This window comes from Pristiophorus japonicus, chromosome 11 (genome assembly GCF_044704955.1).
Source record: "Pristiophorus japonicus isolate sPriJap1 chromosome 11, sPriJap1.hap1, whole genome shotgun sequence".
In the NCBI taxonomy this organism is placed as follows: Eukaryota; Metazoa; Chordata; class Chondrichthyes; family Pristiophoridae; genus Pristiophorus; species Pristiophorus japonicus.
The window spans coordinates 80,359,176-80,373,021 of NC_091987.1; the positions used below are offsets into that span (position 1 = coordinate 80,359,176).

Genomic DNA, 13,846 nt, shown 5'->3' on the forward strand with positions numbered 1-13,846 from the left:
GCTTGGCGACATGGCTGCCCTTAAAGCGGAGGTAGCGCTGCCGGCGATGCCATGCTATTTTCTTTGTCGGCCGACTGCCAGATCGGGCCAACAATTATGGCCGCGGGTTCGGCCTGGCCGCCAACAGGCAACCTGGCCCCCTCCTCCCTGGTGGCCCAGTGTTTGCCACAAAGTGGCTACAGAGGGGTTCGCAGCGGCCCTCCCCTTTAACTGAAGGGGAGGAACGTTGTAACACGCTAGCATGATGACATCATCAGCGCGGCGCTGATGCCTTGCAGCGTCGGTCACTCCGCCCCGCCCCCACTTCTGCCCCGATGAGGAGGCCACTTCAGCCCCACTCCAAAACAAATTCTGAAGTGTCGAATTTCTACTGAATGGCCGCCCCATGCATTGGGGTGGCCAGAAAACTTCGAAAATGTTCGTTGCGCCTCGTTTTGGGTGGTGAGCAATTTTGGCCCCGGTGTCCAACCTACATTTTTCTAAAATACATTTTATCCAATAATAATTCAAGAAACATTGAGGGATTTATTCTAAGGATGCAAGGAAATAAGTGACAGGAGGCCAGTAAGCCAAACCAGTGTTCTTAATGATCCAGATCATTACATCAATCCTGATTCTAATCTTCACCAGCTGAAAGTGTCGCTATGTTACATACAAAAGCAAAATACTGCGGATGCTGAAATCTGAAATAAAAACAGAAAATGCTGGAAATCTCCGTGGGTCAGGCAGCATTTGTGGAGAAAAAAACAGAGTTAACGTTTCAGGTCGATGACCCTTCGTCAGAACTGGCGAATGTTCAAAAAGAACAGATTCTTAAGAAGCACTGAAAGGGGGAGAGGAGGAAAGAACAAAAGAGAAGGTCTGTGATAGGGTGGAAGCCAGGAGAGATTAGAGAGACAAAAGGGATGATGCTCCGAATTGAAATGGTAATGGTCAGAGTTAGAAAAAGGTTAGTCTAGATCGGGTGTGAATGGAATAATGACCAGATGCCTTTGGAGACAAAGAGAGAAAAAACATAAGCTCGAGGCGGGGTGGGGTGGGGGAGATGGAGCCAAAGATTGGCAGAGGTTATGCTCTGAAATTGTTGAACTTGATGTTGAGTCCAGAAGGCTGTAAAGTGCTACATATGTTACACAGCCCACATCATTCATTTGTTGTAGTAACAGGGCCATTTTAAGCCTTTCAAAAGGGAATTGGATAAATAATTGAAGGGGAAAAATTTGCAGGGCTATTGGGAAAGAGCTGGGGAACGGGGTTAACTGGATAGCTCTTTCAAGAACCGGCACAGGCATGATGGGCCGAATGGCCTCCTCATGTGCTGTATCATTCTATGATTCTATGAGGACCATGTCTTTAATAATCTAATATATTTCTGTATCTTCTTGGATCTATATATGTACATTTGTCTGTCTGTATTTGTGTGTAAATGTCTGCACCTGGCTATGTATGTGGGAAAGTGGAAAGTTTCCATATTGATGTCTGTGCTTAGCATGGACTCAGTTACTCAATTTATTTTAACATTTTATGTATGTCACTTTTAATAATAAGCAGTTTGGTGTATTTAAATAGCTTTGCAATCTGTCTTATTCTTGCTTTTTCCTGATGTTGACCACTTTGATGCATATTACCTGTGAATATGATGTTCAAAACCAAATTTCAGAATACACCATGTCATAGAGATATAGTGAGATGCAGATGATGGGATTAATATTTTGTCTGATTCAGATATTTTAACAAACATTTGAAGTGTTTTTATTTTTCTGTATGTTTATGACAATTTGCCTTATGAGGTGATCTGAGTATTGAGAGTTTTATAAGCGCCCATAAGCTTCTATGCCATGTACCAGAATGCCTGTCATGATGTGTGCATGTGACATGCTTCAGCGTCTGTTCTAGCTGAATTAGTGTGGAATTTGAGCTTTGAGAGGGAGAGAAAAAATAGGTTACTTTGGATGCTTTTCTGGCATTTATAACATTTATTTTGATCTTATTATTAAAAATTTCCTTCAACAATGTTACATCTCCAGCTGCAACAAAGTAGTTTGAAAACAGACGAATAAGCGCCTTGGAATGTTTTACTACGCTAAATGTGAGTTGTTATTGTTTAATGTAGTGTCCATTTTGAAAAGGGGTAACAAAGCAAATGACTACAGACCAATTTATCCTAAATTAATTCTGGCAAGGTAATGGGAATTTGTTTTCATCAGCAACTTAAATTCGGAAACAATGCAAATGGGTTAAATTTTCACATGGGACCAAATTAGGAGGGCCGGCCGGGGTTTTTATAGAGACAGAAAAGAAAAAGAAAGAACTTGCATTTATATGGAGCGTTCCACAACCTCACGATGTCCCAAAGCACTTTACACCCAATGAACGACTGCCTCTCCACTGCCTCCACTAATGCGAGATTTTTGGTTCCACCGCCCTAATAGAATTGTGCAACAACTGATTTAGCGCTCCCTTTCCCTCTTGAGGCACAGAAACCTAATTTTACGGTAGGCAGCGCAAACTCTCAAGGACTTTTATTTTTACCGCCCAGACGGGATTAACGCCTCAAAATGGGCGATACCGAATTTCTAGCCCCAAGCCTTTGATATAGATTAAAAACTGTAGTGGTCCGAACACTGAGTCCCAAGGCACCCCACTCAGTATTTCTCCCTACTTGACTTTACCCCTCTAACCAGTACCTTATGTTTTCTACATCTCATCCAGTGATCCATATTCAAGCTTTGAACCGAATCTCCAAAACCTTAGTAGTTTTTCATTTTGCTGTTTAGTAAGAACAGAACAATGTAACATCCTCATTCTTTTTATTTATCAGTTAATACTGAGCTCTCAAGACATTCAAACAAGATTTCCAAATGTGATTCGGAGAGAAGACACGAGATAAAAGCCAGACTAAATGTCTGCTGCAACATTACTTCCATATTTTCATGGAAGCATCAGCAAAAAGGCCTGTGAAGTTTTATTTGCAGCAAACGGGATAGAAGGAAGTTATTTAGTGCGAGAGAGTGAAACGGTCCCTGATGCTTTATGCCTCTGTGTCTTGTAAGTACCCGTGTGATAAACATGTAGTTTTGTTTACAGGCCTAATTTTTACTGAAAGTAAAAAAAAACATAGACAAAAGATTTCTTTCAGCGAAGCATCTGATGGCTATAAAGTTCCAAAGGGGACCGACAACTGCAGCCAAACCTCAACTAATGTAACACTAGAAAGTGATCAGGAATGAAAGCCCTGACCACTTTCCCTTTCTAACCTGACCCCACCTTTATAGTGACTGAGGTCACACCCGACCCCCCCCCACACACACAGTGACTGAGGTCACACCTGACCCCTCCCATACAGTGACTGAGTTCACACCCGACCCCCCCCCCCGCCACAGTGACTGAGGTCACACCCGACCCCCCCCACACACAGTGACTGAGGTCACACCTGACCCCTCCCCCACAGTGACTGAGGTCACACCCGACCCCCCCCCCCGCCACAGTGACTGAGGTCACACCCGACCCCCACCCCACACACAGTGACTGAGGTCACACCTGACCCCTCCCCCACGGTGACTAAGGTCACACCCGACCCCCCCCCCCCCCCACAGTGACTGAGGTCACACCTGACCCACCCCCTCCCCCGCCACCGTGACTGAGGTCACGTCACCCCCTTCCCCAGTTGAGGGTGACCGGGCCCGCCACCGCGGCCTCTCCCTCACCCACTTCAATTGCTGTGCTCCCAGGCATTTCTTGCGCCGACAATCCAGCGGCACAAGCCTGGCCGGAAACTCAGAAACAACAACTGGCACATACGCAGAAAGACCGCCCAGTCACGCACGTGCAGTGAGTCATACTGGCTATTGTAGAAGTTGTTGTTTAGTTTAGCCTTAGAGCCTCAAACTGACAGCTCAGTGGAGTCACTCACCGCCCAGAGGTACACCTTGGGGATGAGCTTTGTGAACTGGGAACTGTTCCGAGGACACAATACCTCATCTGGAGACTGTCCCTGGAAAACAGGGATGTGTGGTCACCCCTACACTAAACACAAGTGTGGAGTGTAGAAAAAAGGTAATGGTTTTGTCATCCTATTTCCCACCTGTGCTTGTGTCTAATGAAATTGTGCACTTGCAGCAGAGTCTCATGCATCAATTTCTGCCCTGCATTGTTAATGGCCTCTTTCAATTTCCAAGTTCTGTTAATTATGGAGCTTATTTTGCAGTTTAGTAATCAATATGGTGCAATGATGCTCACAGACAATATCTTTCATTCTTTTTAGCTTTAAGAGAACTGTATATACTTACAGAATTTTAAAAAACCATCAAGGACGCTTTATGGTTCAGGTAAGAATACAATTACAGTTATTTGATCTACTGTGCTTTTCACTACATTATCTAGCACAGAAAATGATTTTTCAAAGGCATGAGAGACAATTTTCAGATTCTCCACCAGAATCACCCAAAATGTACTTGAGGTGCAAAGTTAGCAATTCAGAGATCAAGGCTACCCTCCTGAACTCTGGCTCATGGCACTTCACCGACTACTACTGCAAATAGCTGCCCATGCATTTAAATAAAATCTTGAAAGGGGTTACAGAGGCATTCCTGGTAGCATTTATATCAATGTGCTTCCTTTATCCATGTGGTAGTATTATTTAGGGTTTGGTTTCTGAACCAGTTGCTTTTCCAGCTATAAAGATGATAACGTTTTGTGATCAGTTCTCTAAAATTGGCTCTTAATCACTCTCAACGACAATAACAATTTGTATTTATATAGCGCCTTTAACATAGTGAAATGTCCCAAGGTGCTTCACAGGAGCATTATGAGACAAAAAATTTGACACCGAGCCACATAAGGAGAAATTAGGGCAGGTGACCAAAAGCTTGGTCAAAGAGGTAAGTTTTAAGGAGTGTCTTGAAGGAGGAACGAGAGGTAGAGAGATAGAGAGGTTTAGACAGGGAATTCCAGAGCTTAGGGCCTAGGCAACAGAAGGCACGGCCACCAATGGTTGAGCGATTATAATCAGGGATGCTCAAGAGGGCAGAATTAGAGGAGCGCAGACATCTCGGGAGGGGTTGTGGGGCTGGAGGAGATAACAGTGATAGGGAGGGGCGAGACCATGGAGAGATTTGAAAACAAGGATGAGAATTTTGAAATAGAGGTGTTGCTTAACCGGTAGCCAATTTAGGTCTGCGAGCACAGGGGTGATGGGTGAGTGGGACTTGGTGCAAGTTAGGACACGCACAGCCAAGTTTTGGATACTGAATACTGAAGAGATAATGCCACAAATTGCCACATTGGAATATGATGTGGCGATAACGGAGACCTGGCTCAAAAATGGACAGGATTGGGTATCAAATATTCCAGGATATAAGGCGTTCTGGAAAGTTAGGGAAGGAAAAAGAGGAGGTGGGTGGCAGTATTGGTTACAGTGATGGAGAGAAAGGATGTCCTGCAGGAATCAAGGACATAATCTATTTGGTTAGAGTTAAGAAACAATAGAGGTGCCATTACACTAACATCTATTCTATAGGCCGACAACTATTGGGAAGGATATAGAGGAGCAAATTTTCAGGGAAATTACAGAGAGGTGCAAGAACTATAAGGTAATGATAATGGGAGATGTAATGTATTTGCTTCACGGGTTATTTGCGTAAGAATTCATAGCAACACATTGCTATTAAGATCTAGTTGGTTTATTAGCAAAGGTTTAACAATCACACTACACATTATCAGTTCATCCACCCACAACCACAAGACTCATCGTAGATCCCCTAAACCCAACTACTGGGGATTTATTGCGTCTTGTGAACATCATGTGACTGGCTAAGCCACTCACAACTCAACAGCTCTACAACTATTTTGTGTTGTATCAGTAATCTAGTGCCCCCTGATTAAAGGGGGCTAACAGCTCTACAACTATTTTAGTTGTGCACTTTAATCAAGTGCCCCCTGATTAAAGAGGAGGGCACACTCCAAAAACTTTTCAAGTGCCCCCTTGTTTTTTTTTGGGGGGGTGGGGGGGGTTGAGGGCACAAAAACACAAATTATATAAGTGCCCCCTGGCTAAAAGTGGAGGGCTGGGGGCACTAAAACCGACAAACATAGACAAATTAAACTTTAGATACTAACAGATCAAATCAAAATTTGGTTGCCGGGGGTGATGATGCACTCCAGTCCCTCCGACGCCCACCTGTTGTGCAAGGCTGACAGGTGGACACCACGTGCTCCATCTCCAGGGACACTCTGGCTCTGATGTAACCACGGAAGAGAGGCAGGCAGTTGGGCTGAACGACCCCCTCGACCGCCCACTGCCTGGACTGGCCATGTCCAGGAGCAGTCCTACGAGGAGGCCTTCTGATCTGCCTACTCCCCTCCGCACAGGGTGCCCAAATATCAGGAGTGTGGGACTGAAGTGCAACCAGAATTTGAGGAGCAGCCCCTTCAGATATTGGAGAGGGGCTGCAACCTCGCACACTCAATAAAAACGTGGAACATGGACTCCTCCAGACCACAGAAATTACAGGCGGCCTGGGAGCCCGTGAACCGACTTAAAAATTTATTGCATGGGACTGCTCCGTGCACCACCCTCCAGGCCAACTCCCCAATAAATAATGGGAGGACTCTTGCATAGAGAGCACTCCATTGGGGACCCCCGCCTCCTCCGGACGGCAAGATGGTGCACCACGGCGTGTCCGGATGGCAGACGAGGATGGCAAGGTGGAGAGTGTAAACCCCTCCGCGGAGAACTGAAAGGCACGGAGGGGATTTCCCCAAGGAGGCTCAAGTTGTGAAGCGCCGGCTCCTGAGGGAGGTTTCGGGGCTTGGCACCGATGAGGAATTCCGTCCGGACGGGGGTCAGTTCGGCCGGGATCTCCCCATGTGCTTGAGCCTCCTCGACACACCTAACGGAGTCAGGGCCCAGAGCTGTTTTTAGTGACTCGATGGCATCGGCCGCGCGCCGGACATCAGCCCAGTTTAGGCGCTGTGCCAGCTCGTCTGGCGCCATGCAGCCCGCTATCCGGCAGGTCCCTGACCCTGGTCACCTTGTCAGCCACAGCCCTCTCGTCCGCTTGCCACCTAAAACCTCGGTCGTGGAGGTACGGATTCCTGAGCAGCGGCTCCTGAAGGACAGCCGCCACTCCGGATGGGGGAGATCTGCGCTTGGTGGCGACTCTAGTCCAGACCTCAACAGCTCTACAACTCTTTTGACTGTAAAACAATAAATCAATTCAATCAAGTGCCCCCTGATTAAAAGAGGGAGGGGGGGGGAACACTCCAAACAGTTTTCAACTGCCATTTTTTTGTTTTTTTTGTTTTTTTTGTTTTTTGGGGGCTTTTTCTGTGGGGTTTTTTTGTGGGTTTTTTTGGGCACTAAAACCACAAATTATACAAGTGCTCCTTGGCTAAAAGGGAGGTGACACTAAAACCAGGCACAATAAGACAAATTAAACTTTAAAACATATAAAATCATGTTAAAATTCCGTTGCCGGGGATGATAGAAACATAGAAATTAGGTGCAGAAGTAGGCCATTCAGCCCTTCGAGCCTGCACCACCATTCAATAAGATCATGGCTGATCATTCCCTCAGTACCCCTTTCCTGCTTTCTCTCCATACCTCTTGACCCCTTTAGCCATAAGGGCCATATCTAACTCCCTTTTGAATATATCCAATGAACTGGCATCAACAACTCTCCGTGGCAGGGAATTCCACAGGTTAACAACTCTCTGAGTGAAGAAGTTTCTCCTCATCTCAATCCTAAATGGCCTACCCCTTATCCTAAGACTGTGTCCCCTCGTTCTGGACTTCCCCAACAATGGGAACATTCTTTCCGCATCTAACTTGTCCAGTCCCATCAGAATCTTATACGTTTCTATGAGATCCCCTCTCATCCTTCTAAACTCCAGTGTATAAAGGCCCAGTTGATCCAGTCTCTCCTCATATGTCAGTCCAGCCATCCCAGGAATCAGTCTGGTGAACCTTCACTGCACTCGCTCAATAGCAAGAACGTCCTTCCTCAGATTAGGAGACCAAAACTGAACACAATATTCCAGGTGAGGCCTCACCTGTACAAAGCAGTAAGACTTCCCTGCTCCTATACTCAAATCCCCTAGCTATGAAGGCCAACATACCAATTGCCTTCTTCAACGCTTGCTGTACCTGCATGCCAACTTTCAATGACTGATGAACCATGACACCCAGGTCCCGTTGCACCTCCCCTTTTCCTAATCTGCCACCATTCAGATTTTGCCCCCAAAGTGGATAACCTTACATGTATCCACATTATACTGCAAGCTGCCATGCATTTCCCACTCACCTAACCTGTCGAAATCACTCTGCAGACTCTTAGCGTTCTCCTCACAGCTCACACCGCCATCCAGTTTAGTGTCATCTGCAAACTTGGAGATATTACACTCAATTCCTTCATCTAAATTGTTAATGTATATTGTAAAGAGCTGGGGTCCCGGCACTGAGCCCTGTGGCACTCCACTAGTCACTGTCTGCCATTCTGAAAAGGACCCGTTTATCCCGATTCTCTGCTTCCTGCCTGCCACCCAGTTCTGTAACCATGTCAGTACATTACCCCCAATACCATGTGTTTTGATTTTGCACACCAATCTCTTGTGTGGGACCTTGTCAAAAGTATTTTGAAAGTCCAAATACACCACGTTCACTGGTTCTCCCTTGTCCACTCTTCTAGTTACATCCTCAAAAAATTCCAGAAGATTTGACAAACAAGATTCCCCCTTCATAAATCCATGCTGACTTGGACTGATCCTGTCACTGCTTTCCAAATGTGCTGCTATTTCATCCTTAATAATTGATTCCAACATTTTCCCCACTACTGATGTCAGGCTAACTGGTCTATAATTACCTGTTTTCGCTCTCCCTCCCTTTTTAAAAAGTGGTGTTACTTTAGCTACCCCCCAGTCCATAGGAACTGATCCAGGGTCGATAGACTGTTGAAAAATGATCACCAATGCATCCACTATTTCTAGGGCCACTTCCTTAAGAACTCTGGGATGCAGACTATCAGGCCCCGGGGACTTATCGGCCTTTAATCCCATCAATTTCCCAAACACAATTTCCCGCCTAATAAGGATATCCTTCAGTTCCTCCTCACTATACCCTCGGTCCCCTAGTACTTCTGGAAGGTTATTTGTGTCTTCCTTCGTGAAGACAGAACCAAAAATACTTGTTCAATTGGTCTGCCATTTCTTTGTTCCCCATTATAAATTTACCTGAATCCGACAGCAAGGGACCTACGTTTGTCTTTACTAATCTTTTTCTCTTCACATACCTATAAAAGCTTTTGCAGTCAGTTTTTATGTTCCCTGCAAGCTTCCTCTTGTACTCTATTTTCCCCCTCTTAATTAAACCCGTTGTCCTCCTCTGCTGAATTCTGAATTTCTCCCAGTCCTCAGGTTTGCTGCTTTTTCTGGCCAATTTATATGCCGCTTCCTTGGATTTAACACGATCCTTAATTTCCCTTGTTAGCCATGGTTGAGCCACCTTCCCCTTTTTATTTTTACACCAGACAGGGATGTACAATTGTTGAAGTTTATCCATGTGATCTTTAAATGTTTGCCATTGCCTATCCGCCATCAACCCTTTAAGTATCATTTGCCAGTCAATTCTGGCCAATTTACACCTGATACCATCGAAGTTACCTTTCCTTAAATTCAGGACCCTAGTTTCTGAATTAATACTGTCACTCTCCATCTTAATAAAGAATTCTACCATATTATGGTCACTCTTTCCCAAGGGGCCTAGCACAACAAGTTTGCTAATTAGTCCTTTCTCATTACACATCACCCAATCTTGGATGACCAGCTCACTAGTTGGTTCCTCGACAGATTGGTCTCGAAAACCATCCATAATACACTCCAAGAAATCCTCCTCCACCACATTGCTACCAGTTTGGTTAGCCCAATCAATATGTAAATTAAAGTTGCCCATGAAAGCTACTGTACCTTTATTGTACACATCCCTTATTTCTTGTTTGATGCTGTCCCCAACCCCACTACTACTGTTCGGTGGTCTGTACACAACTCCCACTAGCGTTTTCTGCCCGTTGATATTCCGCGGCTCCATCCATACCGATTCCACATCATCCAAGCCAATGTCCTTCCTTACTATTGCATTAATTTCCTCTTTAACCAGCAATGCCACCCTGCCTCCTTTTCCTTTCTGTCTATCCTTCCTAAATGTTGACAACCCCTGGATGTTGAGTTCCCAGCCTTGGTCACCCTGGAGCCATGTCTCCGTGATGCCAATTACATCATATCCGTTAACTGCTATCTGCGCAGTTAATTCGTCCACCCTATTCCGAATCCTTGCATTGAGGCACAGAGCCTTCAGGCTTGTCTTTCTATCACACTTTGCCCCTTCAGAATTTTGTTGTAATGTGGCCCTTTTTAATTTTTCCCTTGGGTTTCGCTGCCCTCCACTTTAACTTTTCTTCTTTCTATCTTTTGCTTCTGCCCCCATTCTACTTCCCTCTGTTTCCCTGCTTAGGTTCCCATCCCCCTGCCATATTAGTTTAACACCTCCCCAACAGCACTATCAAACACTCCCCCTAGGACATTGGTTCTGGTCCTGCCAGGTGCAGACCGTCCAGCTTGTACTGGACCCACCTCCTCCTAGAACCGGTTCCAATGTCCCAGGAATTTGAATCCTTCCCTTCTGCACCACTCCTCAAGCCACGTATTCATCTGAGCTATCCTGCGATTCCTACTCTGACTAGCACGTGGCACTGGTAGCAATCCTGAGATTACTACTTTTGAAGTCCTACTTTTTAGTTTAGCTCCTAGCTCCCTAAATTAGTTTCATAGGACCTCATCCCATTTTTTACCTATATTGTTGGTACCTATATGCACCACGACAACTGGCTGTTCACCCTCCCTTTTCAAAATGTCCTGCACCCGTTGCGAGACATCCTTGACCCTTGCACCAGGGAGGCAACATACCATCCTGAAGTCTCGGTTGCGGCCACAGAAACGTCTATCTGTTCCCCTTACAAGAGAATCCCCTACCACGATAGCTCTTCCACCCTTTTTCCTGCCCTTCTGTGCAGCAGAGCCACCCACGGTGCCATGAACTCGGCTGCTGCTGCTCTCCCCTGATGAGTCATTCCCCTCAACAGTAGCCAAAGCGGTGTATCTGTTTTGCAGGGGTTGACCACAGGGAACCCCTGCACTACCTTCCTTGTACTTCTCTTCCTGTTGGTCACCTGTTCCCTATCTGGCTGTGTACACTTTTCCTGTGGTACGACCAACTCACTAAACATGCTATTCACGTCATTCTCAGCATCGTGGATACTCCAGAGTAAATCCACCCGCAGCTCCAGTGCCGCAATGTGGTCTGTCAGGAGCTGCAGGCGGATGCACTTCCCGCACATGTAGTCGTTAGGAACACTGGAAGCATCCCTGACTTCCACATATTATTGGAGGAGCATAACACATGTCCGAGCTCTCTTGCCATGACTTAACCGTTAGATCAGCTTAATTTGGTATCAACAATGCTAAAAGGTTACTTACTGATAAAGAAAAGTAAAAGAAAAACTACTTACTAATCACCAGCCAATCACTTACCCCCTTGGCTGTGACGTCAGCTTTTGATTTCTTTCTACTTCTTTTTTGCCTTCTCTCCCAGCTGCAGTTGCACCAGCTGGCTCCTCGATGCTCCTCGAACTCCCTGCTCGAAGTCCCGCTGCCTCCGACATTCACAGGCCTTTTTATAGGCCGCTCCTCAACACACCTCGAACTCCCCGCTCGATGATGCACTCCAGTCCCTCCGGCGCCCACCTCTCGCAGAAGGCCGCGAGCGTACCGGTGGACACCGCGTGCTCCATCTTTAAGGACACCCTGGCCCAGATGTAAGCGCAGAAGTGAGGCAGGCAGTCAGGCTGAATGACCCCCTCGACCGCCCGCTGCCTGGACCGGCTGATGGCACCCTTGGCCATGCCCAGGAGCAGTCCTACGAGGAGGCCCTTGGACCTACCCGCTCCCCTCTGCACAGGGTGCCCAAAGATCAGGAGTGTGGGACTGAAGTGCAACCAGAAATTGAGGAGCAGCCCCTTTAAATAATGGAACAGGGGCTGCAACCTCGCACATTCAGTAAAAACATGGAACACCGACACTTCCAGACCGCAGAAATTACTGGCGGCCTGGGAGTCCGTGAACCGACTTAAAAATTTGTTGCATGGGACTGCTCCGTGCACCACCCTCCAGGCCAAGTCCCGGATAAATAGTGGGAGGACTCCCGCGTAGAGTGCACTCCATCAGGGACACCCACCTCCTCCGGATGGCAAGATGGTGCGCCATGGTGTGTCCGGACGGCAGACGAGGATGGCAAGGTTGAGAGTGTGCAGGAGCAGCCCGTACAGGAAACCCCTCCGCGCAGAACTGAAAGGGACAGAGTGGATTTCCCCGAGGTGGCTCAAGTTGTGAGGCGCCGGCTCCCGAGGGAGGTTTAGGGGCTTGGCACTGATGAGGAATCCCGTCCATATGGGGGTCAGTTCGGACGGGATCTCCACACGTGCTTGAGCCTCCTCGACAGACCTAATGGAGTCAGGGCCCAGCACTGTTTTTAGCAAATCGATGGCATTGGCCACGCAGCGGACGTTGGACCAGTTTAGGCGCTGTTCCAGCACATCTGGCGCCATCCAGCCCATCGAGCAGGTCCCTGACCCTGGTCACTTCGCCAGCCACAGCCCTCTCGTCCGCCTGCCACCTAAAACCTCAGTCGTGGAAGTACGGATTCCTGAGCAGCGGCTCCTGCAGGACAGCCGCCACTCCAGACGGTGGAGAGCTGCGCTTGGTGGAGATTTTGTTCCAGACCCTGATGAGTTACTGCATGGCAGCCCCTGCACGGCGGTCCTGATGCCCCCCATGCTCACAAAGAGGCTGTACTGCTGGCAGAAGAAATACGTCACCAGCGCACGCCACCTAGGAGGGGACTCGACGTAAAGCTATCTCTGCAGGGTCTGAAGAAGGAAAGTCGCAAGCTGGGCGCTGACGCACACCATAATCTGACCGCCTTTCAACAGCTCTACACTCTTTTGGAGAAAACAAAATTAAACATTTAAATCAAGTGCCCCCTGACCTGGGGGACACGCCAAACATTTTTCCAGGCCCTTTTTTTGTTTTTTTTGTATTTTTTGTGATTTTTTTGGGGGGCTTTAAAATCATAAATTTTACAAGTGCCCCCTATAAAAGGGCAGGGGGACACTAAAACACGGCAATTTAAACAAATTAAACTTTAAAACATATAAAATCAAATTAAAATTTGGTTGCCGGAGGTAACGATGCACTCCAGTCCCTCCGGCGCCCACCTCTTGCAGAAGGCCGCGAGTGTACCGGTGGACACCGCGTGCTCCATCTCCAAGGACTCTCTGGCCCTGAAGTAGGCGCGGAAGAGAGGCAGGCAGTCGGGCTGAACGACCCCCTCGACCGCCCGCTGCCTGGACCGGCTGATGGCACCCTTGGCCGTGCCCAGGAGCAGTCCTACGAGGAGGCCTTCAGACCTACCTGCTCCCCTCCGCACAGGGTGCCCAAAGATCAGGAGTGTGGGACTGAAGAGCAGCCAGAAATTGAGGAGCAGCCCCTTTAAATAATGGAACAGGGGCTGCAACCTCGTGCATTCAATAAAAACATGAAACACGGACTCCTGCAGACCACCGAAGTTGCAGGCGGCCTGGGAGCCCGTGAACCAGCTTAAAAATTTGTTGCACTGGACTGCTCCGTGCACCACCCTCCAGGCCAAGTCCCCGATAATTAGTGGGAGTAGTCCCGCGTAGAGGGCACTCCATCGGGGACCCCCGCCTCCTCCAGATGGCAAGATGTTGCGCCATGGCAT

The 13,846-nt window shown here is 47.5% G+C and overlaps 1 protein-coding gene across 1 annotated transcript in view; it reads left to right on the forward strand.

Annotated features, from left to right (window-relative positions):
* The first annotated feature begins 2,902 nt into the window (after window positions 1-2,902).
* LOC139275780 (SH2 domain-containing protein 1B2) overlaps window positions 2,903-13,846 on the forward strand; it is a 31,438-nt gene continuing 20,494 nt past the window's right edge. Inside the window, exons 1-2 of the mRNA XM_070892983.1 lie at window positions 2,903-3,048; window positions 4,265-4,328. Of these exons, the coding sequence (XP_070749084.1) occupies window positions 2,903-3,048; window positions 4,265-4,328 (210 nt within the window). The remainder of the gene's footprint in view (window positions 3,049-4,264; window positions 4,329-13,846) is intronic.